The sequence below is a fragment of the Hypomesus transpacificus genome, chromosome 18 (assembly GCF_021917145.1).
Source record: "Hypomesus transpacificus isolate Combined female chromosome 18, fHypTra1, whole genome shotgun sequence".
Taxonomy (NCBI): Eukaryota; Metazoa; Chordata; class Actinopteri; order Osmeriformes; family Osmeridae; genus Hypomesus; species Hypomesus transpacificus.
In genome coordinates, this window is record NC_061077.1 from 657,531 (window position 1) to 683,629 (window position 26,099).

The following is a 26,099-nucleotide window of genomic DNA, read 5'->3' on the forward strand; positions in this document are numbered from 1 at the left end:
CTGTTTGTATATATATATGGCATGGTCAAGACGAACAATGACAGCCTGAAACACACCGTTTTTCCGCCCATGGCTGGCATGACATGTACTGTACAAAAAGGGTTAGAACAAGACAGGAATAAACATATTTTATTCCTATATGAGACATGATCAAGCACAGTACTTCTCTTTGCAATGACATAGAGACACTGATATTTTGCTCAAAAAACTGAAAATACATCAGCTGTCCACACGGTACTATTTGATCCATCTTGGCAGAGCACAGTCTGTATTATACAGAACAGCCTCACGTGTCACTGCATCATGACTTGGCTGAGGCTCTGTTTGTCCTCAAGGGCTCCCCTTCCTCAGTCAACTCCTCCTTCTTTTTGGCCACACTGTCCACAGTCCACACGGGCGGTCCCGGGCCGGGCCGGGCCAGGTGGAGCCGGGTGGGTTTGATGGCGCAGGAGAGGGCCTTTCCCAGGTCGGACCCCGGACGGGCCTTGGTAACCCCCACGCGGCGGAGAGACCGTCCGGAGGCGTCGCTCAGCGCCGACGTGGAGAGAGAGGTGAACATGCTCTTCATGGTCTGGAGCTCCGGGGCTCTGTGGGGTCTCTCTGAGCTCCCGGCGCGACCCAGCCAGGTGCACTTGCGAAGCGGGAGCTCCATGCGGGCGTGTGCGGGCTTCGGGGGGCGAGGGGCAGATCTGGGGGCCTCAGAGGCTTTCGGGGAGGGGTGGGGTCTGAGGGCCACGTTTGTGGTAGAAGACGTCCAGGAGGATGCTGTGGAGGAGGAGACTATGGAGGAGGAGGCTGTGGAGGAGGAGGCTACAAAGGAGGAGGCTGTGGAGGAGGAGGCTGTGGAGGAAGAGGCGACTGCAGCTGTTGCAACAGCAAGTGTTGAGGAACTGTCATTGGTAGGCTGGGCATGAGAAACGGTTGTGGGAGGATCCTGCATCTTGTTCACCCCTCGCCACGACCTCTGCCTCACTAGAGGTTCACCTGTGGGAGTTTTGTTGACGGGTTTTTGTTGCGGAACGCTCTCCAGCCTCTGGGTCCTGGTCACCCCGGACGGTTTGATCGGACGAGTCACGGCAGGAAGAGGAGGAGTCTCGCCATCGTACAACAGAATGAAGTTCTTCTGACTGGCCAATGGGACAATCTTCAGCCCACCGCGACACTTGTTGAAGATCTCCAGGGTCATGTCTGGAGAGGGGAGGGAGGGAGGGCAGGTCACACATGAGCTAACTTTAACCAATCCGTATACAGATATTAGGACTCATGTGCGAAGTTGTCATGACAGAATTAAAGGGAATGGAGAACATATAGTACAACTGAATCTACTACTACCTACTGTACTTAAATCTCTTTTAACATCTAACTTCTGCTTTGGATTCATAGCTGCAAAGTATTTCATGAACCAATCCAAGGACATTCATGTGCTGGTCATCAACTGACCCAGAGTCTCCACGACAGTGCTGGGCACCACCTCCTTCAGGACCTCACAGTTGGTGTGAAGAGCTGGGTTACAGTTCATCTCCAACAGCCACACCTGGCATGGAGCAGAGGACGACATGTACTGTTAGCACCAAGCTGGCTGCTGTTTTACTGTCCCCCTCACAAACAGGTATAGCATGTGTAGTTCACAGGAAACGTCTCTGAGGAGTTTCATTCACCTTGAAGTCCTCGTCGACCATGAAGTCACAGCCAATCAGGTCAAAGTAGCCCAGCTTTCGTTCCAGCTTGGCTTTGACAGCAAAGAAACACTGGATCATGATCTGTTGCATTCGCTTCTGAAAAAAGGAAAATGCAGAAAAACAGACAGATGGACAGACAGACGAGTTGCTTCTTCCCAGAGTCAAAGTCTCCTGAGACAAAATGTGACTCAAGTCAAGAGGACATTTTGGTCCTGCATTCATGCTGTCCTTGAGACGTGTCAACAACTGTCAGCACGACTCACAGTGAAGACACCCAGCACCCAGTCGTCAGGCAGGCCCTTGGCGTCCTTGAACTTCTCGTTGACGTACGTGTTGAACCTCTCCATGGACCACACCGTCTCCTCCTTCAGCACACTGTAGAGAGGGTTCTTCTTCTGCATGTACTGCAGCCGGAGGACCAACACACACAGACAGAGGGGAGATGAGAAACTTGGAAATTGAGGGCAAGAAGTACCTCCTTTTATATTTCATATTTCAATGTTACAGTTATCTTAACAAGTGTGTGGTTTATCCTTTGTAATACATTAATGAAACAATGCACTGTACTACATGTGAAATGTAAGGCCGTTATAAACTGGGAACATGGGGGAAAATAACTACAATGTGATGGCAAATTTAAGTCACTGGGATATTAATTAAAATACTTTGTCATTAGAGGCCTGTTTTTCAAGTTGTATTTAGATCAAGTACATTCCTCTTGACCAACATTTGGGTTGCAGCGGTAAATAGAATTAGGGCCATAATTTTAAGACTGGTCAGAAACAAGATTTATGACCTAGTTTCAGATCTATTTTGAAATGATGTCCTGTGACGATGTCTCTACTGAGAAGCCTGATTCAAAAAATAGTCAGAGACTGGCAGACCATGACACAAAATAACGTGACTTCATCACTTATTTATTATTTACATTACTGACCATAACCTACTGATATACCTGATTCGTCAAGTGTGCAGTGAGGTTATTGGAGTTGGGGTCATAGAGTTCACAGGTCAATCGTACGTAGCCATGGCGAAAGAACACCATGTATGGTCTGGTACAGGCAATCAGGAAGTAGGAGCGCACATCAAATTTCCTCCCCTTTAAGAGTAACGGGTTTGTGACATACCTGAGGGCAAATAGACAGGGTTCTCTGCCAATCAACATCATAATCCATAACTGTGTAACCTGACCGAGACAATCACCAGTCATGAATAAAATATATAACCGTTTACGTTAATTGTCCAGTGATCACATCAATATGCAGATAATTTTCGGTGTGTTGTAGAGTTGCGTTCTGAAGACGTGAGTCAACCCACCGTTGCACAATGCGTGCCTGAGGCACACGGACAGGTATCTTTCTATTGCACTGGCTTTCTTCGTTGCTCTGCAGCTTTAGTCTGAAGGCGGAGATGTCCTCCTGGCTTTGCAGGAGGAATATGCCCCTGCCCTGGTTAAGGCCTGTGGGCTTACATATCCACATGCTGATATCCTCCCTACACACACCTACACACAAAACAGAGACCGTTGCTGTATTGCAGTCAAACACACTTTACATCTGTGTCGTGTTCTGTTGTGTGTCGTGTTCTGTAGTGTGTCGTGTTCTGTTGTGTGTCGTGTTCTGTTGTGTGTCGTGTTCTGTTGTGTGTCGTGTTCTGTTGTGTGTTATGTTCTGTAGTGTGTCGTGTTCTGTTGTGTGTCGTGTTCTGTTGTGTGTCGTGTTCTGTTGTGTGTTATGTTCTGTAGTGTGTCGTGTTCTGTTGTGTGTCGTGTTCTGTTGTGTGTCGTGTTCTGTTGTGTGTTATGTTCTGTAGTGTGTCGTGTTCTGTTGTGTGTCGTGTTCTGTTGTGTGTCGTGTTCTGTTGTGTGTTATGTTCTGTAGTGTGTCGTGTTCTGTTGTGTGTCGTGTTCTGTTGTGTGTCGTGTTCTGTTGTGTGTTATGTTCTGTAGTGTGTCGTGTTCTGTTGTGTGTCGTGTTCTGTTGTGTGTTATGTTCTGTAGTGTGTCGTGTTCTGTTGTGTGTCGTGTTCTGTTGTGTGTTATGTTCTGTAGTGTGTTATGTTCTGTAGTGTGTTATGTTCTGTAGTGTGTCGTGTTCTGTTGTGTGTCGTGTTCTGTTGCGTGTTATGTTCTGTAGTGTCATGTATCTGAAGGGCTTGACCGACCCCAGTCGGATACAAATGTGGCTTCATCTTTTCCTTTGTTAATAATAACTTAATAAGGATTGTGGATGAGTATTAATGGATGTCTCTACCCTGCCCTCTGCTGGCTGGTTTCTATAGTAACACTGGGTCGTGGAGACCTCTCCAGTACATTGTTTTCCAACACTTGAGAATGAAAAAAAAATTCAACTACGATACTGTCTTTGAGTGGTATTTTTACCCATGTCCTTCTCAGCCATCTAGTTGAATTAATAGTTTGTTGTGCTAGATTTAGGTGACATAGTGATATAATATGGCACGGATATGGTACATGGTATCAATATTGAGCAGTTGAAGCGTAGACATTTTTTACCTTCCTGCTGAGAAAAGAAAGCTTCTCTCTCATCCCTCACATCCATACGGAAGGTGGCGGGGAAAAACTCCTCCATTTTTAATCTCCTGCAGATCACAAAGAGACAGTGCTGTGGTCAAGGTAATGTGACCCCTGACCTGTGGTTTAGGAGTCCAGTCCTGCATCGCCCACCATTATGCCAATTATGCCCTTGTGCCAAGAGTCTCTTTAACATTCAGTCTCTATACTAGAAGGTCCAGTACTAGATGCCCAAGTCCAGTACTAGATGTTCTAGTCCAGAACAGTGGTGTGACTTCAGTGTTGTCTCACCTGAGTCCTCGTCCATGGTTGACCTTGCTGCTCACGCGATCGTACTCTCTCAGGCTGTTCAGCAGACCGATCTTAGTGGTCAGAACCTTGTTGTTGGGGATCTGGTAGATGAGCTGTTCACCTGGACACAAGCAACACGATTCAATCTGTGGTCGTACATTTGGTTTTTAGATGTTTGCATTTCAGAATTGAGCAGACACTTTCAGCCACCCAGGAGCTTATTAGAGATACAGTATGTATGGTATGGCATGGATCCAAATATTTGTAAAAGCAGTTATCCCTAGGTCCTACTTTAGTAAAGCAAAAAGCAGCTCACCCTCTCTGAAGTTGTAGTAGGTGGCTACTGATTTGGTCTCACACCACTTGAGTTTAAAGTCCTCTCTGTGCTTGTCAGAGATCCGCTGCCATCCTTTGCTCTCACAGTAAGATGTCACTCTGGAGGATTGTATTTATTCAATGAACAATCCCTCATCAACAATAGGTAGGCCTAACACTTATTGTAAAACGTGAATGTGTGACAGGAATGTATTGGACATCATAATAAAAACAGCTATCATAAAGAGGGATTCAGAAAAACACTCAATATAGTTATATTTTCCTTCTTAAAACATATTTTATTACACACATGGCAGCTCCATTCGCTCCTCCAAAGAAGTAGAAAGGCCCATGTCCTCTGGGCTCCTCTACCCGCCTCTCCCTCTCTTTCTCTGGATATGACGGTGGCACCACTCCCCTGGCAGAGGCCCCTAGCTTGCCCAAGCTGGGGCAGCGTTCCTCCAGACACACACCTGCTCACGCACACACACATATACACACCCGACATACAGATACAGGCACAGATGCATGCGTGCACACACGCACATCCCCAAGCAAATTCACGTGCACGTAACAGGGTCAAACAACCACAATAACACAGGCAGACATACTCATTTCTACTCAGTTTGGTTATTTTTTTAGTGCTTGAGCCTGACAAGGATCCCAGCTCCAGTCGCACATTTTAGCAAGAGACTTATAAAGACTTCAGCGATCTCTGACGCTAACCATTCTACCCTTAAAGTAAAACTAGGTATCATTCATTAGGAAATGAGTAGTCTACGAAATCCAATTTTTGAGAGGTCAATGGTAACTTCTCTTTGTGATAGTTGTGTAAAATAAGTGCGAAACTGTTGGGACAGTGTCAACAGTTTAGCCTCAATTATGACTTTAAAATCCAAAATGACATCCCACCTTTCCCCACACACACCTGGCCCTCCATCCTGGCTGTCTGTCTCTTGCTTTGGACTTCTCACAGACCTCTCCTGTGTTTCCTCAGGACATGTCCTCCTGTCCTCCTCCTGAACCTGCCGGTCTGATGTCACTTCCTGTGTTTTCCTATGGGCTGAAGACCCACTTTCTTCTCCCAGGTCCTCCTGAGATCCCTCCTGGCTGTGTTTGTCGCTGGGCTGGGTGTTTCCACGCGCCCGCTCCGTGTGCTCTGGTTGTTGGCCTCTCACCTCCAGCTCGCCCAAAGGGCTGGCCTCGTCCCCGTTCTCAGATGACATCACTCACCACTGACCCAGAAAATGGGACCAGAACAGGGATTTTTGTCATTGGACACTGTCACCAGGAAACTGCAGCCACCCTCAAACCACGTGACCTCTGGTCAAAAACGGAGGAATTCGTTTGTTGAGTCCATGTGAAAAGTGACTTGGAGGGCACTTAAGATTAACTGGAGTGTGACAGCAAACCAACCTTTGTCCACTGTACTGCAAAAGTATGTCAAATTAAAAGTCTACTTAAAAGTACAAATTATCACTCCACAAAAGAAAAATGTCCATTGCCTTGCTGCTGTATGAGACATGATTTACAGACTGAAACAAGAAGTGGCTTCGACCTTACTAGTAACTGGTTCTGCTGCACATTACCGTACAGAACTGGTGACATTTGCTTTCACCTTTCGCCAAGCATTAAGCCCACATCCCAAAAATTACTCAAGATTTCTGCTTATGGACATTTCCATGTAGTCCAAAAAAGAAAAATTAAACGCACAAGACAACCTACAGTTTTAAGTCAGTTAGTTCGTATCATCTTTAAAGTTGCCCGTCCCTAGCAGTCTAGTAGACAGCTAGTCTAGTAAATGCTGTACAAACTCAATAGGAAAGTGTAAACAACCAGTGGTTGCCTGGGAAATGGGTACCTTGGCAACAACTGTTAATACTAGATTGAATCTTGCAACAATACCTTCACAAGATATACTACTTAAGGACATGAATTCCACACCCACCTCACCTCTAAGCTTAGTGTCATTCAATATTAATTGCCTGTAAACCTTGTGGTGGTAGTTCCACAGTAATATGAGTAAAGTGTCAATCAATTTGGATTTGCCTTTTCTAAAGGTATTGTATTCTACCAATCATGTAAAACAATGTTTGTTGGCGCATGCTTTTATAATTTGTCATTGTAACAAAAGAACACCCTATTCAATGGATATACCTTTTCATAAGCATGTTGATAATCATCTGGCCTACTATCAAGCTACAGGTAGCCTACCCCACTTCTTGTCCTGAGCCTTTGTACCATGACCGTCCCTATATGCATGACTCCATTCTGTCAATGTTTTTTTTATTTTATAAATGTTATCCTAATCAGACATGCAAAAACAGGGGGTCGTCATGGACTAATGGCATCAAATCAAATTGTATTCCTGTTACAGTTTTTTCATATAATTCAGAGTTTTGCAAACAGTTTTGAAAAGACAATAAACACATTAAAAGCAGGAATATATTAGTAAAGATAAAACATGTTTTATACTAGATAAATAAAGCACTAACTAGGTAAAGCACAACCATTAACATTTATAGTGCTATTTTGAAGTGTCTTCGGCTTGACAGACAGGCAGAACCTTACAGTACAGAGATGAGGCTATAAATTCTTGAAAGCTCGTGTAGCCTACTGCGTCCTGCTTTTTGAGACTGTCTGCCGCGGCCCATCTTGTGTACATATCACGGAGACATGTCTGCAATATAATGTAGCAACAGGCCAGGGGCAGATTCATACACATGAATAAATGCTCTTAAAATCAATAAGCTTTATTGATCTCGATGGATAACAACGTGTGCAGAATTATGATGTGGTTATGTATAACGCTTTCTTTAGTTTCTTTCTATGGTAGACCGGACAGCATGAGCATTAATGAACCTTGACAGTAAAAAGAGCATTCCTCCGTCTGAGTGTCGACCTGGACATAATTTCAATGCTAACCGATCGGCTGCCAATCATGCAGGTTTTCCTGCCTCGTTAGGCTACTGCTTTGCTTTCTATTAAGTTGACAACATCTAAAAAACACATCTAAACAGAAATCCTTAAAACCAAGACATGATTATTTTATGTATTAAGGATTTTGCTTGATTGGTTGTCCAGATGTAGCTAACCAAATCCATGAGCAATATGCCGGTGTGTGCTTTCAAACGACAGTTGTCAACGTTACTTTTACCGAGATCGAATGGATCCAATGGGCGCGCTGTTTCCTTAAACAGGCTGTTTCTACTTCCTTTGAGTCAAAGGAGCACTGTAACTTGTATTTATTTATTATTTAGCTAGATACATTTATTTATGTCTCCTGTTTTTTCTAAAACATTTTTACCATGTTTCGTTGGCCTTTCTTAATAGAATGGGAATATATTTCAAAAATATACAAAAACGAAAAGTTTTTTTACAGGAAGTAGTTGTTGTGTCGGATCTTTTAACTTCCGGGTTGGTCACCACACTTCCTTTCTTGTCGGCCATTTGTCACGAACGGTAGGCAAGATATTTTCGCTGTTTTTTAAATGCAAAAGCTGTTGGAATTTGGTTAATTCAACCTCAGTTTCCTTATACTGTCTCAAAATAAACTAGTTAATAAAAAATATAGCTTGGAATATCCCCAATTCAAACGATGTATTGGCTTATAAACGCTACAACACATGACGCTACCGTACCTGAGCCTGCCACATGCGGACAGAGTGTATACGACATGCTATGCACCCTTAATGCTAGCTAACTAACTAGCTAGCTAGGACTGAAACACTTGTATTAGCCAATCAACAATTTGTAGACAGTCAACAACTCCTGCTGATTTGATGTGTGTTCCCCCCGTTATTTCCAGATCCCCTTCGGCGATCATCCCTCCAACCTTACAAAATGCAGAACGACGCTGGTGAATTCGTAGACCTTTACGTCCCACGTAAATGGTGAGTATGGTTCTTTAGCCGGTTTACCACAGTAAAGCATGTAGCCTACTGTGCAAACGTGCAATTTGATGTGACAGTGTATTACACAAGTTGTCCAATAATACTTTGCATCAGGTATTTATAATAACATCCTATATGTCCCGTGATACGCAGCTCTGCTAGCAACAGGATCATTGGAGCCAAGGACCATGCCTCTATTCAGATCAACATTGCTGAGGTCAGTAGCTAAATGATGCCTCTGTGATCCCCGTGGCTGGAAGAGGCTGTGAAATGCAGACTACCTGCATGGAATCATGATTTCCTCTGATGTATTAAGTTGTGTGGCACAAAGTAAGCTAACCAACAATTGTCCTAAACTCTTACACATATATATTAATCCTCCCTTTTCAGGTTGACAAGGCAACGGGTCGCTTCAACGGTCAGTTCAAGACCTACGCTATCTGTGGTGCCATCCGTAGAATGGTAGGTTCAATACCAGATCTTTCATTCTGTTTCAGATACCTTGCCCAGCCTCATCAGCATAGCAATGTGCTGCTGTGTAGCATGCCTGAAAATCACCTTCACTCAATCACCTCCGTGTACATGAACAGTAATAAATGAATTAACGAAGACATGAAAGGGTAATCTTTCATTACAGCAGCAGCTTTTTAATTGGTGGTTCCCTCTTTAACAGGGCGAGGCTGATGACTCTCTCCTGAGGCTGGCTAAGACTGACAGCATCGTGTCAAAGTAAGAACCACTTCAATGAGTTTGTATTCATGACTGTTTATAATCTTTTATTTAATCTTTATATAATCTTTCTGAGAGGAACTTGGTTTGTTGAGGAGGAATTGAACTGGTAACAGGATAGACAAATACCCTACACTCGCAAATGTGTGCCCCCACCCCCACATATTGGATGAACAAGCTTTCCCCTCAGTGTTGCTGTAGGGTAGTTCTGTTTTGATCTATCACTCCCCCAATATATTACCTTTCCCATCTCAGTGTTGCAACAGCAGTTCAGAGACTGGTCTTTCAGAGACTTGCTGTCCAGTGTGTAAGGATGAGGTATCTTGTGTACGCGTGTCAGGTGTGTGTGTATATATGAGGTTTGTTACACACCAGGTCTGACCAATGCTTTGTTTTCTTTCCAGGACCTTCTAAAAGAGAAGCTACAACAGTGGAAACTTTGTTAAATAAAGAAAATGGTAAAAAATATGACGTTCTTGGTGTCCTTTTTTATTAGATAGATTTTCATATTTTAAATCAAAGCTCTTTTTTTTAAGTTAAGTTGATAGACAACTAAAGGCTTTGAGGGATTTGCTGTTCTTCCTTCAAATGTTATTCCTCTAAAGCATCTGAGCTGGCTGAATGTTTCAGAAATTTGAAGCAGGCAAATGCCAGTCATGTTCTGGGCAACAAATGAGTCTTGACAAGTATCAAACCCTATGGCTGTTTGCTGCCCCAAATATAGTTCTGTCTAATATGAAAGGTTTGGCATATTGTTTATCCCAAGCATTTAAATTTGGGCATTCCTTGTTCATCTGAGTAGTGCCTTTGTCACCACCAGGTGGCAGTGCAGGATTACAAATCGCAGCATAAATGGACGCTTAAGGATTTACAAAGTTACTATTTTTGCTAAACAGGTTTAGAGAATGGATACAGAGACACATGCTAGTGATCTGGTCCTGTGGGCCTGGTGTCCTCTGCAGGAACATCTGGTTTGGGGTCATTCTCACAGCGCAGGCTAACACTGTCTGAAGATGACAGGGACCGAGTACATACATAGTCATCAGTGTTTGAACACTCAGTGATCAGCGAGACTCAGAGTGGCTCTGAAGCATCATGGCATCCTCAGCTAATGACAGCTGTCTGGAAGTGCATCTGAACTGAGTAGAGGTTTCCCACAGACTCATCTCTCTTTCATAATACTCTTTACCCCTCCCTTTCACATCGCTCTGGCAAGCACAGTACTGCTCTTTCTCCCTTTACCTCAACCCCCCCCCCCCTCCTTCTACCTGCTTTCTTTCCCAGCTGGGGAGGCAGACAGAGAGAGCAGCCTGTTCAACCACTGACCAGCCCTCAGTGCTCCCTCTTCTCTCACTCCTCTTCCTCCCCCTTTTCTCCTCCACATCAGAGCTCTTGCTGTGATCACCTCTTAACATCACTGACCACCCTCATTAGCCCCTCCCCCCTCCCAGAAGAGCGGTCTGTGCGACTGCATCTCAACACCTCTCATCACTCCACATCCTGCTTACAGTGCTCTGGTGCAGAGCTCTGTGGTTGTAAGTTGCTGCTTGACGGGGTTGTAGAAACAATGACAGCAAGAGAGCTGGAGGATGATGTCACTCGGGCTTCAGCCAACAGTTTGAGAAACTGGCCTTAATAAAGTCATACCAGAATTCCCCATCGACTTTGAAATGATTCTGGGATAGTAGAGACCTTTGACCTATAAACTGTTTTAAAGTGCGTTCCCTCTTCACAGTCTAGGCTCCAGACCTTTAGTGTGTTTTGATCCCAGGGGGCCACCATACTAGTGTTCCTCAGTATTTCCCCCCCCCACCTGGACCCCACATACCTTCCAGGGCTGTGAGTGGAGAGCCGGACAGCCACCCCTCAGGTAACAATGGAAACTCTGTCTCTGGTAAAGGTAGTAAGCGGACACGCCGTGGCCTACCTTTGATATAAGTTAGCCATCAGATCCATGGATATCCAAATAAAGACAAGATCCTCATGATAGAGGAAGGGTTGGCTCGTGTACATGCACAAAAAAACGTCTGGTCTTTTATTAGAGTTTAACAGCTTTTATTGGCTGCTTTTGTTGTTTTGTTTGGAGGTTTTTGTCTTGTTTGTGCTTGACTGCTTGTTTTTACGTTGTGTATCTGTGATTGGCTGTCTGTTTGTGCTTGACTGCTTGTTTTTACGTTGTGTATCTGTGATTGGCTGTCTGTTTGTGCTTGACTGCTTGTTTTTACGTTGTGTATCTGTGATTGGCTGTCTGTTTGTGCTTGACTGCTTGTTTTTACGTTGTGTATCTGTGATTGGCTGTCTGTTTGTGCTTGACTGCTTGTTTTTACGTTGTGTATCTGTGATTGGCTGTCTGTTTGTGCTTGACTGCTTGTTTTTACGTTGTGTATCTGTGATTGGCTGTCTGTTTGTGCTTGACTGCTTGTTTTTACGTTGTGTATCTGTGATTGGCTGTCTGTTGGGGGTTGGGTTAGTCTGATGAGGGCCTGTTTTCCATGGGAATACAGGGCTTGAATGGAAAAGGAGAGATTCTGGAGGGCCTCATTGTGGAGAGAGGAGAGGTAGTGAGGGCCCAGTACAAAAAGACTTCCACTGGATCTTACAAACCCTCTACGCTCCCTCAGCAAGGCCTCCGCAGTGCTACGGCACACTTTTCTCAAGTATTACTGCTGTCCGTTTCGAATAGTAAGAATATCTAGACTAGATGTTGGGCCTGTATGCCTGAGATGTTGCAAGTATTTAAAGCCTCCTGCAAGACTGCACTCTCTTTTTCTTAACCTTTGTTGCTCATCAGTTCTCTCTTTCTGCCTTTCCCTCTCTTTCTACTTCTCTCTCGCTCCCTCTCTACTTGTTCTTGCTTTGTGAGCTTGGTCTTCTTTGTCATTCTCTTTCACGAGAAAAACAGGACTTCAAAGCAGGTGAGTTCCACAAAAGGGAGAGAAAGAAAAAGGAACCGAAGAAAAGGGGGCCCACCAGGAGTGTTCTGTGTGTGTGGAATGGAGTGGTTGAGTGGCAGAGGAGAGGACGTGCAGCTACCTGCCTCGCCTGTCAGTTTCAAACACATCCCCCCTTCCGTCCCCCTCACCCTACCCCCTCTCCCAAACATCCCCTCTTTAGGTACTTCAAACACATCTACACCCACAACGCAGCAGCAGCAGTCTACCAGCCTCTCCTGTGCTATCTGCTGGAGGATCTACAGGAGAGGAGGTCTGTGTAGGTATGATGGTGGTGAGAGAGGGGATTGAGGCCAGACAGACAAACAAGATAAGTCATGATGTATAAGTCTGTTTGGGTGTCAGATAGATTGTGTGTGTGTGTGCCTTCTCTGTCAGTGAAAGATACTGCAACATGCTGCAGAAAGCCATCTTTGGCATCTGTCTATCTTTGATTTAATTTCACTCAAATTCATCAGGCAGAGGTTTCATTTTCTTTGTCTGTATCTGTACATACTGTAGACAAAGTCATGTGACTTTCAGTGGGCGTCACCCACTGCTGTGATCCCTGTGCGGTAGGTAGAGGCCAGGTTCAACTAGGACGCCACAGGACTGGTCGGAACTGGGTCCAGGCTAAAGTAGACGGGGCTGTCTGTCGTTGACACAGACCCAGGTTAAGTGAGAGGTGTTGAGGGGTGCCTGGTGATGACCTCACGAGGCCTTTGTGAGGAAGTAGAAGGCAGCCTGACAGAGGGGCGGATGACACAGGTGTACACACAGCGCAGCTGATGAGTGCCGTGTGTGTGTGTGTGTGTGGGGGGGGGGGGGTGTGTGTGGGGGGGTGCTTATTTTCTCTCCTAGGGTCTACTTTTGCTACAATCGTACGTGAACCTCTCTTTTTATCTCAAATGTTCTGTCTTCCTGTATTTTCCCTGCCACCCTCTTGTCATGGGTATGGTGTGTTTCCTGGTTGGCGTGTTTGCCTCCAGCTGCACTGCCTCACCGCATGCCTTCTGCCTTCCCATAACCTGGGCCCCTGTCTCTCTCTCTCTTTGTTTAGAGACATGCCAACCACGGATGAACATTGAGGGAAGCAGAACAGAATGTGTGTGTAAAAGAGAGTGCGTGTGTAAAAGAGAGTGCGTCTGCGTACTGGTGTGTGTGTGTGTGTGTGTGTGTGAGAGAGAGAAAGTGTGTGTGAGAGAGTGTGCATCCATGTGTGTGTGTTATTTGTGAGTGTGTGTGTGTCTGTGGGAGAGAGACAGAAAGTGTGTGTTTGTGGCTTATCCAAGTCTTATCAGAGAATCTTCTAGACTGTTGTTGTCTCCAACAGTTGCCAGCTTGTCTGCGCAGTCACACCAATACTCACGGCTCAAACACTGACTCTATTACAAGGGTTTGTACTCTCACTGTGGACTGCAGGCTCTGAACGCAGGGCTGTTGTTAGGCTTGTTACCACGATGTGGCTTATTCTTCGCTTCACAAGCAGCTCCTTGACGATCAGGACGTTAATGTGGCCTCAGACACACAGGGTTTGATCCAGAGAGTAGGTTTTTCTTCAGCTTCTCATCTCCTTTTGGTGGGTGATCTTCTACATGCCTTTCTTTACTTCTTCCTGTCTTCTCTCCCTCTTCTCTGTTTTCCCCCTCTCTTAAAATTGGACTCTCTAAACTGTTAATTGTGACAGACTGATGACACTTCCTCATGCATGTGTAGACCGACCTGCCCAGCCCCCACCCCTACACTGCCTGCCCACCCCCTCCACCCCCCTACACTGCCTGCCCAGCCCCTCCACCCCCAGGCTAGAATTCTGTTGTTTATCAGTGAATGAAGCCTGTGTAGTATTAACACATTGACTCCAGACTTCCTAGGTCGACCAGGCCACTGACCTCTGGCAGTTTGCTGTGATGCTCCGCAGAGGACCAGGGTCAAAGGTCAACATGTGTATGGCAGACTGGGGGGGGTGTGTGAGGCATCTGGACAGCGCTTCCTCAGGGCACACACAAGTCTCCAGTCCCTTTCTGTCAACTAGCGTAACAACCAAACAACTTTGTTGTAAAGGCTTAATTCAGTTGCTGGAGAACCTTATTGTTTTAAATAGCTGTCACTATTGTTTTGTGTCACACAGCATCTACTCCGTGACTTTTCTCCAGCTGTCGGATGTTCTCGTGCCTCCAAGTGGCCTGGCTCTGTCCCGGACGAGACACCTGGACACACCTGGACCCCTGCTGGGAGACCCTGTTCCCAGGAGAGCAGCACTGTAATCACCCCCTTCAGGCTTCCACAGCCCGCAAGCCTCTCAGTGAACACATTCCAAGAAAGAGAGACAGATGGGGGGAGAGATGAAAAGAGAGTCTGGGAGAGGCCCTATTCCTGGTCTGAACTGTGCAAACATGGCCTCTCAATTTACCACTCAGAACATGTTTGCCCTTGTTATTTTTATTATATGGGATTTTGTCTCTACCACTGATTTAGAGTTATGGCAAAACACGTACACACAAACACAGACTCGCTTCTACATACGTTATGCGTGAGTCTGATGCTATTACTGCATGGTCAAATGTCTGTTTTGTCCACAAATCAAGTCAAATACATAATGAATACCTTCCTTCCTTTCCTCCTTCATTACTTCTCCTCGCGGCATCCTTAATCTGACGAGACAAGGTTTGAGGATCACCACCTGCCCAATCAGGACGGATTCCCTGAAGGGAGGGAGAGGGGCAGGATGCCTGGGAGAGTGCGGACAGGGCCCTGGGCTCCTGAGAGCGGCTGGAATGTGGAGCATGTGGATATTACAGCTCAGCATGACTGAGCCGTGACAAGACCTGACTCTGCCAGTCACTCGCCCCTCACCTCTGAACCCTACGGGACTTTGGAAGACATTCGGATTGATCTATTGAGCTTTTACAGTAGGTTGGGCGGTGGTTTATGTTGAGCGGGAGTAGAGTGGGATCTGAAAGTGAAAAAGAGTGGATGTTTTAAGAAAGTCTGAGATATTTCTGGGAGAGAGACGAAAACCGCCGTCTCTGCTTTTAGGTGTGCGTTAGCTCGTTGATTATCCACATATTATCACCCAGTATCGGCTGCTCTGGACACACTGGGCGTCCATACTTCCTGTGAGCCTCCTTTAGTGACGGTGACAGGACAGAATACTGAGTAGGGGACTGACTCTGTCACTGCTCATCACACTGTCCAACACACACACACATACATGCACACACGCACACAAACACAAACGCACATGAGGATTAACACAAAAGCTGGTAGGAGAAAGTGACAGCTCATAGAAAGAGAGAGGAGATTACAGAGGGCGATGGAACGAAAAATGAGAGAGAGAGAGGGGGGGGGGGGTCCTAACTTCTCTCTCCTGGGGTTGGAATCACACACACACCCACACCCACACACACATCCCAGTGAGGGGGTGAAGGTACCACTTGGCTGTCTTTAGACCATCCCCAGAGACTTTGGATACTTGTGTCTATTTGAGAGGATTTAGTTAAGCCAGCTGGTGTGTCACTCCCTTACAGCAACGCATCTGATCTACATAACTGCCTCTAGGGAGGAGGATTTAGGAGCCAGAAGAAAAGTAACAACTGAAATACTGTTAGAACTGTGTAGAACTTCTGGTCTTTGATTACCAAAGTCAGGGAGTCAGATGGCTGAGCGGTGAGGGAGTCGGGCTAGTAATCAAAAGGTTGCCGGATTGATTCCCCGCCGTTCCAAATGACGTTGTGTCCTTGGGCAAGACACTTCACCCTACTTGCTTCGGGGGGAATGTCCCTGTACTTACTGTAAGTCGCTCTGGATAAGAGCGTCTGCTAAATGACTAAATGTAAATGTACCAGATGTACTTTATGCACTCTTTTTTGTGGGTTTGCGTAAAAGAAGTTGCTAAATGTATAAAGTAAAAAAAAAGTGAAAGTAGGAGTTAGCAGGCCATGGGTAGGGTGTCCACTATCAGGCCAGGAAGGAAGATTGTCTCCAACTCCCTGTCTCGTCTTCCTGTCAGTCTGATACATGGTTGTGCCTGGCGACTGGACAGTCCTCGTTTCCAGAAACTACATTTAAGCAGTTCCAGAACACTACAGAACCATCCTTGAAAGTTATAGGACGCGATGTGTGATCTTTAACGCTGCTCTATTCACATGTCACCAACCCAGTCACATCAGATCAGTGATTTCTCAACGAAGGATGAGAAATGAGGATGAGGGTTCAATCCCCACTTGGTGGGCTACAGCTATAAAGATCCTACTGCCACTTTAAAACTGTTGCATTAAGACAGTTTGATGATAAAATGTATTTCTGGGTTCAGATGAAGTGCATAATTCAAACTAGATGTAGAATTTTCGGTCAGTTATTGTGAATTGACAGTTCCATTACCCTCTGCCAATTCTGACCGTTTAGTAGATGTTAGTTTTAATGATTAACCGAATTCACTCTTCTGCCTTCTTCTGAGTGTATCTATATGGTTGGCTATAATTCTGAAGACGTGTTTTGGAAAAAGGAAGGGAAAGGGTCTTGAGAGTGTAGTAGACTTGATAGTCTGTGATTACCGCCGCATCATTTGGTTGGCCGTCTGCGCTTCTGAGCCAGTACCCCTCACGCTCTAAGCTCCCCTGTTTCAGCCACACAGGCCGCGAGGGAGGTGGAGAGAACACAGCTCTAGCTGCACCAGCGCTGATTAGGTGCCCGGTCGAGCGAGAGAGAGAGAGAGAGAGAGAGAGAGAGAGAGAGAGAGAGAGAGCGAGCGAGCGAGCGAGAGAGAGCAACCTCAGCTAAGCGCACCGCTCTGCTCCCCACGGAATGACTCGGAGCTAACTTTCCTTTTTAAACTTTACATGTTGCGATTTAGACGGCTAAACTTTAAATGCTAATAAGTAATATTGATTATTGGCAAAGGCAGGCTTTTTTCGTGGTTGATTTAGAAACTTTACTGTAGTTTTTCAGCCGTTGTTTTGCAGTCGCTCATCAAACCGTAGAGCACAGGTGACGATGGCGAGGGAACCGGTGCTGGGGACGTTGTTCCCGGCTGGCGACAGCCACACGAGGGCTGTTATGAACCTGTTTCTGCTCCTACCACTAATATGCTGTGTATCAGCACAGGAGCTCCCGACTAATGGTGTGAACGGTTACAGCTTACACCCTCCATACTTCAACTTGGCTGAAGGCACAAAAATCACCGCCACCGCAACCTGCGGGGAGGACAACACAAGGACGATACAGGACTTGTACTGCAAACTGGTTGGGGGGCCCGTTTTCGGAGAACCGAGTCAAACCATCCAGGTGGGTAATCTCTGTCTGGGTGTATCTCAAAGGCTGTTTATATTGGTCTAAGCTATTTATGTTGTGATAAAAAATATATATTGTGAATCTGTTTGATTGCCAAATTCTGCCACTTGCAGTTCTAAACAGCCGTCTGATTCTGGCCCACCTGTCCCCGCATTCCACGAAACGACTGATCCGTGCAGTGCAGTGCGTGCGTTAGTTTTGACAGTATTACAGAGTTGTAAGCCTACGTAGTTTTTACTAAACCATGGGTTACTGAGAAAGAAAAATGGAAGTTATAGTTCCCACGGCTGGGCACGACGGTGCTTGTTGGCAAGTTAGTGAAATATGCAAACATTGTAAAATAGTAAAATGTTGGGCCCGAAGCTACATTTCATGAGGGATTTTCGACTGAGGAATGTCAGGCATTCTTTGGGACCAGAGGTGGGACATGACCTCGAGCGCGGCTGGCAGTGGAGGGGGACTGGAGTGTGTGACACAGGCAGCGGGTGAGAAGTATCTGGAAAAAGTAGACAAAGTAGGCCTACATGATAATGTAGGTGAAAATCTAAATACACTATTACAACTTTACAGAAACGTGTGTAAGCATATTCTTGCCTGACAGGGGTCTTAACATTGGGATACCATGTAGCTAGCAAAGCGGAAATGAAAAGTAATCAAAGAAACACATTTAACCTCCTAAGATAGAGAAAACCAATGACGCATGATTCGAATAGACCACCTAAACCTCTGTCTTCATGGGGTGTGTGTGCAGTCAATTTTGCTGCCATGGTGATCAAGCAAAGTTGCTGTGAAGAGAGCTGAACGACTATGGATAGACAATTGAAATTAGATTTCAGCTCACAAACACACACACACACGCACACACACACACACACACACACACACACACACACACACACATGCACACACACATGTGCAGACACACACGCCACAGTTGGGCCTCCCTAATCCCTTTTTATTGCCGGACAGACATGCGCGTGTGTGTTATCATTAATTAAAAACAGCAGGGTGGAGAGAAGTGAAGTAGAAGAGTCTAAGCTAGGACCCGACCTCCTTTCCTCCCTCCGGCCTCCATCCTTCACTCCCTCTCTCCTGGAGAAGTTCTTCCACAGCCTCCTCTCTCTATGCCAGACTTCTCCCTGGTAGCCATGACGTCACCTCACTCCCTCTCTCTCTGCGGACATGGCTGGATGACATGCCGTTGATGGATGGATTTCATGTAAAGACAGAGAGAATGAAGGAAGGAGAGATTACATGGAGGAGCAGGTGGTGTGCGATCGCTCTGGCCTCTGTTCGCCAGGCCTGGCTGGGGTCTGGAGAGAGGGCAGACTGTGGAGGCCTCTCTGATCCAATCAGATTTTATTGACCGAGAAACTGCACTGTTTACTGCTCAGTACTCATTACTCAATTACTAATTACCAACCCCTTCAATACTTGTTAGCTTCCCCCGACCATTGTCAAGGAACAGCTCTTTCTTTGCGAAAGATTAGGAAGGCCTGTTGACCGTTGATCCGATATTAATAGTGGCGAGATAAAACGCATCATTAACCGAAGTGCACGATCAACAGCGGAACAGCAGCCGGCACGCAGGGAAAAGTCTACAGTCGGCACATTCCTTGTCTTTGTGCTGTGAGTTGAGGGCGCTCCTTGAGCTCACCGAGCTAGCAAACACCCCTGAGTAGGGAAGGGAGGCAAAGGTCAGGAGTCTTTATCCTGACTTCAAGGTGGTCAGAGAGAGGGAGGGAAAAGAGAGAGATTGGGATGGACAGAGGGGGGGGGGGGGGGGAGAGAGAGAGAGAGACAAAGAAACTGAAATAGGAAGAAACAGAGAGGGTTAGAGTGAGAGGAAAAGAGTGTGTGACAGATAAGAAGAGAGAGAGAGAGGTGAAGAAGTGGGAGTCTGACCTCTGTAGCCGCTGGCGTTGGGTTTCTGAACCTGTCCCCTTGTTCAGGTTAAGCCTACATAAACCACACTCATTTTTCCTGCGAGCGTGAAACGATCTTGTGAACCTCAAGGTTACTGAAGGAATATTTTCTCCCTGCCGTTTAGTCATGTTAAGTCCACTTTCCACTCTGTCAGTTAAATGATAAGGATATGTGTGTTAAAAGAGTAAGATAAACATTGGGAAACCCCTGCTATTTGACAACTAGGGTCTGGGTAAAGTCGACACATGTATGTTGAGATTGAGTATAATTGTGTGTAAAATATTAAAGTGTGATATCTCTTTAAATCTGTGCATTGCATGTATGCAGTGTAACCTGAGTGTCTATGGCGATAATTGACAATCTGTTGTCTGACACTGTGGGGTGTGTGTCTGTGTGTGTGTCCCTCAGGGCCAGTACTGTGACATATGTGCCATGGGGGACAGTGACCGCGCCCACCCCATCACCAACGCCATAGACGGGACAGAGCGCTGGTGGCAGAGCCCGCCCCTCTCCCGGAGCACCGAGTACAACGAGGTCAACGTCACCCTGGACCTGGGACAGGTGAGCCCCCCCACCCCACCCCCCCACGCACACACACACCGCTCCTACACGGTACACACACACATACCGCTCCTACGCACACACTCAAACACACCCCTCCTACACACACACACGCACCCCTCCTACACACACACACACACACACCGCTCCTACACACATACACACAGACACACACTACACACACACACCCCTCATACACGCACACATACACATACACACCATACACACACACCCCTCCCACCCTGGCTGGCTGTGTCTGGCCGTGTCATTGTGTTGTCTGTGTACTGTACCTGCTGCTACCTGATCCAGCTCACACACTCTTGTTCTGTGGTGAGACAGATCCTGGTTTACCCGACAGGCCTACTGGCTCTGCTCTGTGAGTGTCAGATTTACGTATTTTATCATTCGAGGCAGCACGTTCTGGAGAGAAGAACGACGACAACACCTTTAGGATCACTGTCAAGGTTTCAGGTTCAGTTTGACACACACTGAGCTTTTGTCTCTGGTCTGAACAAAGAAAGAAAAAGAAAAGAGAAGCACAGAGATCATTTGGAGCTGCTGACATCAGTATGTGTTTTAGTAGTGTGGAACACCTGAGGAGGGCTTCTCCTCCCCTTCTCCCTGTTCTTTATCTCAACGGGGGTCAGCCCTGCTGGGTTCAGGGTGTGGTGCCTGACTGTAAAGGTGAAGCCAGCTGTGTTAGGCTGTGTTGGGCGGTGTTAGGCGGTGTTAGGCTGTGTTAGGCGGTGGTAGGCTGTGTTGGGCTGTGTTAGGCTGTGTTAGGCGGTGGTAGGCTGTGTTGGGCTGGGTTAGGCTGTGTTAGGCGGTGTTAGGCGGTGTTAGGCTGTTAGGCTGTGTTAGGCTGTTAGGCGGTGTTGGGCGGTGTTAGGCTGTGTTGGGCTGTGTTAGGCTGTGTTAGGCTGTGTTAGGCTGTTAGGCTGTGTTGGGCTGTGTTGGGCGGTGTTAGGCTGTGTTGGGCTGTGTTAGGCTGTGTTAGGCTGTGTTAGGCTGTGTTAGGCTGTGTTAGGCTGTGTTAGGCTGTGTTAGGCGGTGTGTCTCAGCAGATTTAGACCTGTTAGTGTTAGCAGTGGTGTGTTTACTCTAACTGCTGAGGAGGATAAAGGGGAACGGGCCCTCTTTTCACACAGATCACAGCTAATGCTCTCCTCCTCCTCCTCCCTCCTCTCTTCCTCCCTCCTCTCCTCTCTTCCTCGCTTTTCTCCTCTCTTCCTCCCTCCCTCCTCTCCTATCTTCCTCCATCTTCCCCTCTCTTCCTCCCTCCTCTCCCCTTCCTCACCGTCGTCTGACAGACGTTCTCTTGTCTCTGGGTGTTTTATATCCATGTGTGCTTAGTGTCACCAAGAATGCCAGACGCACGGAGAACACAAAGTAGAGCAGGGTCTTTCAAAAGGATAGGAGAGGAGACTCATTAACCCTGCACTACCTTGCATGGACTGCCTTGCAATGCAGTTCTAGAGAACTGTCTCTTTAAGACAGGAGTTTGTGTGTGCGCGTGTGACAGTAGGGTCTTGCAGGCCCCCCCCCAGAGGGTACGAGAGAGAGAGAGAGATTGGAATGTTAGTTAACCTGATCTCCGTCTCAACCTGCTCAGGTAGACTAGCTTCCGCCCTCTCCCCCTCCCATTTTATCCATAGCCTCCTAGTCTCTCTCCCTAGCCTCCCTCACTAGCCTCCTAGCCCCTCTAACTAGCCTCCTAGCCTCCTAGCCCCAATCCCTCACCTCCTAGCCTCACTCCCTAGTCTCCTATCCTCTCTTCCTAGCCTCCTTGCTCCTCTCCCTAGCCTCTTAGTCCTTCCTTTGAGGCTTTCTCCTAGCCCAGTATCCTAGCCCCTACTCCAACCTCTGCCCTAGACTCGTGCATGGAACTGTAGAAGAGGTAGTCATCACAGTTTTGTTTTGGGGGGGAAAAAACTTTCAAGAATGTAGAGATAACTTTAAATAAACCCATGTTGATATAACTGCATAAATAGAACCTTGAAATGGAATTCAAGGTTGGGATTTCAATGTCTTGGAAGTTGTGAACTGAACAGGAACAAAGGACAGATTCCAACCTCCCACTTGCAGTGGCTCAGGGTAGTTAGGCCTCCAGTGGACATTTCTCTTCTCTACCAGTCTGACTATCTACCCTGAAGCTGCCTGGCCAGTGTTGATGGATCATATCTCAGAAGGGTCGACCTTCAGAAATGCTCCACAACTTACCTCAGCATCACTCATCCACTTTATCTCTCTGTCTCTATCTCTCTGTTTGTTTTAGCTGCACACAGTTGCATGAGAGAGGAGGGGAGGTTAGGGAGGGAGAGAGGGGGGTGAGGGGTGGAGAAGGGAAGGTGAGGGAGAGAGGGGAGATGAGGGTAGGAGGTGTGGAGGGGATGGGGGCGGGCAGGGGGTATGTGAGAGAAAGCAAGAGAGAGAGGAAGATACAGTCAATGAGCCAGAGACCTGCGGGGTCAACTGTTGCAGCAAACTGAGAACTCGGTAACAGGACAGGGAGGGACGAGTGGGGGCTCACTAACAGGGGCTAGTTGAGGTTACCGTGGTGATGGTTTCCTCCAGCGCCCCCCCTCCCCCTTCGCCCCCATCGCCCGGGCCCAGAACACCCCTCTCAGTCACACTCTGTTGAAGTGGCAGCATTGTGCGCCATGTGTAGCAGCGGGCACAGCGCCAATGCGCACCCAACCCTGGTCGGAACTCCACACATCCTGCTATTGATGCACTCCCATTACTGTGTGTGTATATATATATATTTATATATATTCACACATATACATACATACACACATATATATGTATATCTACACACTGTGGGCCAGGTCAGATGGCCAGGGCGTTACAGCAGAGAGGACAGGCTCTGCTGCTCAACAGACAGTGACCAGGAATCACATGGAAACTGTCTTTGTGTGTGTGTGGGTGTGTGTCGTCATCCTATCTTTATATATATCTGTCCTCTCTCTCTCTCTCTCTCTCTCTCTCTCTCTCTCTCTCTCTCCCTCTCTCTCTCTCTCTCTCTCTCTCTCTCTCTCTTTCTCTTTTTCTCTCCTTGGAGTAGAAAGCCTACAAAGACAGTACTGTAGAGGAGAATGACAGGATGGTGTTGGAAAAGTAGGATACATGAGGGACAACTCTGTTGACTCATATATCTCTGTCTCCCCCCTCTCTCTATCTCTCTCCCCTCCTCTAACTAGTAATTTATTCCCACTATGTGGTCACCACTTCTCTGGAGCTATCTCTCTATCTCTCTTTCTTTTCCCTGTGAGTCAGTGTTGTGGTGAACATGTCTACCCACCACCTTTCATCTCTTTATCTCTCTATCCCGTCATCTCTCTCAGTCTTCCATTAAGTCGCTCCCCTCTCTCTGTCTCACTTTGGTGGAGAGAAGTTGTCTGATAGCTGTCGACACTCGACGTGATGTCATACATAAATCACACACACTGACACACACACACACATTACGTTATACAGAGGGAGAGAGGGTTATGTTGCATAACACAGAAAGAGAGACAGAATGCATGAGGGAGAGAGAAGAGGGAGGGAGGTGGGGAGGTGGGGAAACAGAAAAAGAAAGACTGAAATGTTGCCTGTCCTTAATAGGAGAGCTAGCATCCTGGATGTCTGACAGGGAGAGAGGGAGGGAGAGGGGAGGGGGGAGGCAGAGGGCTGCATGAAAGGAGGACCTCCTGTTAACTAGAGGAGAGAGAGACAGGGAGAGAGGGAGGGAGGGAGACTGGTCAGATATGGGCCTGAGCGATTTCTGAGGGTGTTTTCTCTGGTGGCCAGCGGGCCTGGTGTTGCCGTGGTGATGTATTCAAGTACCCCTTACATTAAAACTTCCATGGAAAATGCTCTTACAAAAGGACCGCATTTAGTAACTGTTTGGTCTCCCAAAGCCTTGATTTTCTGTGTGTGTGTTCAGACAATGGCTAGACTTCTAGACACTTGAGGAACAGCAGGGACCCTGGCCCAGGGAAGGACCAGTCAGGTCACATGATCGATCTGTCGTTCCCTACCATCCTGCTGAATGGTCTCTCCATCATTCCCCCTGTCATCCCGCTCCTCATCTATCCCTCCTCTCCTTCTCTCCTCCCTCCTCTGTTTCTCTCTCTCCTTCTCTCCTCTCTTTCTCTCCCTCCTCCTGTCCTCTCTCTCTCTCTCTCTCCCTCTCTCTCTCTCTCTCTCTCTCTCTCTCTCTCTCTCTCTCTCTCCTCTTGTCCTCTCTCCTCTCCTCTCTCCTTCTCTCCTATCCTATCTCCTTCTCTCCTCTCTCCTCTCTCCTCTCTCCTCCCTCCTCCTGTCCTCTCTCCTTCTCTCCTCTCTCTCCCTCCTCCTGTCCTCTGTCTCTCTCTCTCTCTCTCCCTCCTCCTGCCCTCTCTCCTCCCCTCTCTCTCTCTCTCTCTCTCTCTCTCTCTCTCTCTCTCTCTCCCTCCTCCTGCCCTCTCTCCTTCTCTCCTCTCTCTCTCTCTCTCTCTCTCTCTCTCTCTCTCTCTCTCTCCCTCCCTCCTCCTGTCCTCTCTCTCCTCTCTCTCTCTCCTCCTGTCCTTCTGAATCCCATCCAAGCTCCTGGTTCTCTCCTGGAGGCCTGGAGGAGAGAGGGAGTGAAGCACAGAGAAGAAGAGGAGGACAGAGAGAGGAAGGGAGAGATCAAAGGAAAGAGAGACAGAGGGCAGGAGAGAGAGGGGGGGGGAAAGGGGTCAGGGAGGGTAGAGGAAGGAAAAGAAGGCTTCCTGCTGGGAAAAGGACAAGAAGAGTCCAGTCATGTTCTTACTCTGATTGAAATGTCAAAATGACATTTTGTGTACGTGTGTGTTAGTGTGTGTAGCTTTATTGAATTGTTCAGTGTCTAGTGGTAGTCATTTTAAAGTAGGTACTTACATATGTCAAATGGTCAAACTCTGCTGTCCTACATGAGCTTGTGTTGAGGTGTGTTTTTGTGTGTGTTTTTCGTGCATGTGTTATGTGGATGCGTGTGTGTTAGTGTGTGTGGGGTGTCTTTAGCCTAAGAGCAGAGCAAACACCAGTCATTGATAGACCTGTTGCATTCTCCTGCCCACTTCCTCGATGTTGACCCTCCTCTCTGTTCTCAAGCCCTCCTTTCACAAGGGCTGACCTAAGGGGGGGGTCTCCCATAACCCCACTCCCGCTGTGGTGTGTGTGTGTGTGTGTGCGTGCGCCTGGTCACACCCGACTGGTCTCCGCTGAAGCTGCCTAAGGGTCAAGGGTCAACAGGCTTTTTCTTCCTCTGAACCTGCGGGCCTCTGACTACACACACACACACACACACACACACACACACACACACACACACACACACAGTGACCGACAGCAGTAGCACCCTTGCACTTTTACCTTCAAGCTTTATCTCTCTGCTCTGTCTGTGGTTTTCTATTTTCTCTTATCGTGAGACGTGAGACAGCTTCAGGGTCACATTGAGTTTCCGCCACTCCCTGTGCAGATAGAGAGAGAAAGAAATTATAAAGTTGTTTGAACTGGAGTAGCATTTAGAGAGGTGAATGGGCATAGGAGGGGGAGAGAAAGAGAGGAGAGGAAGAAAGAAGAAGAGGAAGTTGTGTTTTAGGAGTAATATATTCGTGCTCCTCAGTGCTTGTGGAGACTTGTCCTCTGCTCTCCTCTTGGACAACACGCGCGCACACACACACACACTCACTCACACACACCCACAAACACACACACACGCAGTCATCTTCCCGGACTCCACTTTACATCCCACCCATGCTAGGAATAGCCTGATGCTAATGCATCCCATAATAATCGAACAATGACTTCATTCTGCGGAGAAAGGGAGGAGATGAGACATAAATACAGTCTGACCCTCCAAGTGTTCTCTCATCCCCCTTCCTTGACCACGCTGGGTGATGAGACAGCCGAGCGGATCAGATGGGGCCCAGTGCATGGAGGAACAGTCCATGTACAGTATCTCCAT

General features: G+C 47.1%; 3 protein-coding genes across 3 annotated transcripts; 2 read left to right on the forward strand and 1 right to left on the reverse strand.

Moving 5' to 3' along the window:
- Window positions 1-160: 160 nt before the first annotated feature.
- On the reverse strand, window positions 161-6,557 carry ttll10 (tubulin tyrosine ligase-like family, member 10). The gene is made up of 11 exons (XM_047040898.1): window positions 5,744-6,557; window positions 5,126-5,288; window positions 4,817-4,935; window positions 4,501-4,621; window positions 4,192-4,277; window positions 2,997-3,183; window positions 2,635-2,806; window positions 1,943-2,083; window positions 1,659-1,775; window positions 1,441-1,534; window positions 161-1,188 (listed from the first exon to the last, which is right to left on the reverse strand). The coding sequence occupies exons 1-11, from the start codon at window positions 6,039-6,041 to the stop codon at window positions 302-304; spliced, it is 2,385 nt and encodes a 794-aa protein (XP_046896854.1). The 5' UTR covers window positions 6,042-6,557; the 3' UTR covers window positions 161-301.
- A 1,668-nt stretch (window positions 6,558-8,225) lies between these two features.
- Window positions 8,226-9,905, forward strand: rps21 (ribosomal protein S21). Its single transcript, XM_047040283.1, has 6 exons — window positions 8,226-8,277; window positions 8,624-8,708; window positions 8,862-8,925; window positions 9,099-9,170; window positions 9,382-9,437; window positions 9,842-9,905. Exons 2-6 carry the CDS (start codon window positions 8,659-8,661, stop codon window positions 9,849-9,851), a joined length of 252 nt encoding a protein of 83 aa, XP_046896239.1. The 5' UTR covers window positions 8,226-8,277; window positions 8,624-8,658; the 3' UTR covers window positions 9,852-9,905.
- Window positions 9,906-16,920: 7,015 nt separating this feature from the next.
- LOC124480180 (laminin subunit alpha-5-like) lies at window positions 16,921-21,559 on the forward strand. The gene is made up of 3 exons (XM_047039277.1): window positions 16,921-17,650; window positions 19,991-20,143; window positions 21,497-21,559. The coding sequence occupies exons 1-3, from the start codon at window positions 17,360-17,362 to the stop codon at window positions 21,557-21,559; spliced, it is 507 nt and encodes a 168-aa protein (XP_046895233.1). The 5' UTR covers window positions 16,921-17,359.
- The last annotated feature ends 4,540 nt before the right edge of the window (window positions 21,560-26,099 follow it).

Bases quoted from the DNA above. Each gene is read 5' to 3' on its own strand.
- ttll10 (XM_047040898.1), bottom strand. From the start codon at position 6,041: ATGTCATCTGAGAACGGGGACGAGGCCAGCCCTTTGGGCGAGCTGGAG. The intron at 4,936-5,125 runs GTGTGTAATAAA...ACAATCCTCCAG, and splicing joins GGAGCGAATGGAGCTGCCAT to AGTGACATCTTACTGTGAGA. The intron at 2,807-2,996 runs GTGGGTTGACTC...ATTTGCCCTCAG, and splicing joins CAGGCACGCATTGTGCAACG to GTATGTCACAAACCCGTTAC.
- rps21 (XM_047040283.1), top strand. From the start codon at position 8,659: ATGCAGAACGACGCTGGTGAATTCGTAGACCTTTACGTCCCACGTAAA. The intron at 8,709-8,861 runs GTGAGTATGGTT...CGTGATACGCAG, and splicing joins CTTTACGTCCCACGTAAATG to CTCTGCTAGCAACAGGATCA. The intron at 8,926-9,098 runs GTCAGTAGCTAA...CTCCCTTTTCAG, and splicing joins TTCAGATCAACATTGCTGAG to GTTGACAAGGCAACGGGTCG.
- LOC124480180 (XM_047039277.1), top strand. From the start codon at position 17,360: ATGGCGAGGGAACCGGTGCTGGGGACGTTGTTCCCGGCTGGCGACAGC. The intron at 17,651-19,990 runs GTGGGTAATCTC...TGTGTCCCTCAG, and splicing joins AACCGAGTCAAACCATCCAG to GGCCAGTACTGTGACATATG. The intron at 20,144-21,496 runs GTGAGCCCCCCC...ATGTGTGCTTAG, and splicing joins TCACCCTGGACCTGGGACAG to TGTCACCAAGAATGCCAGAC.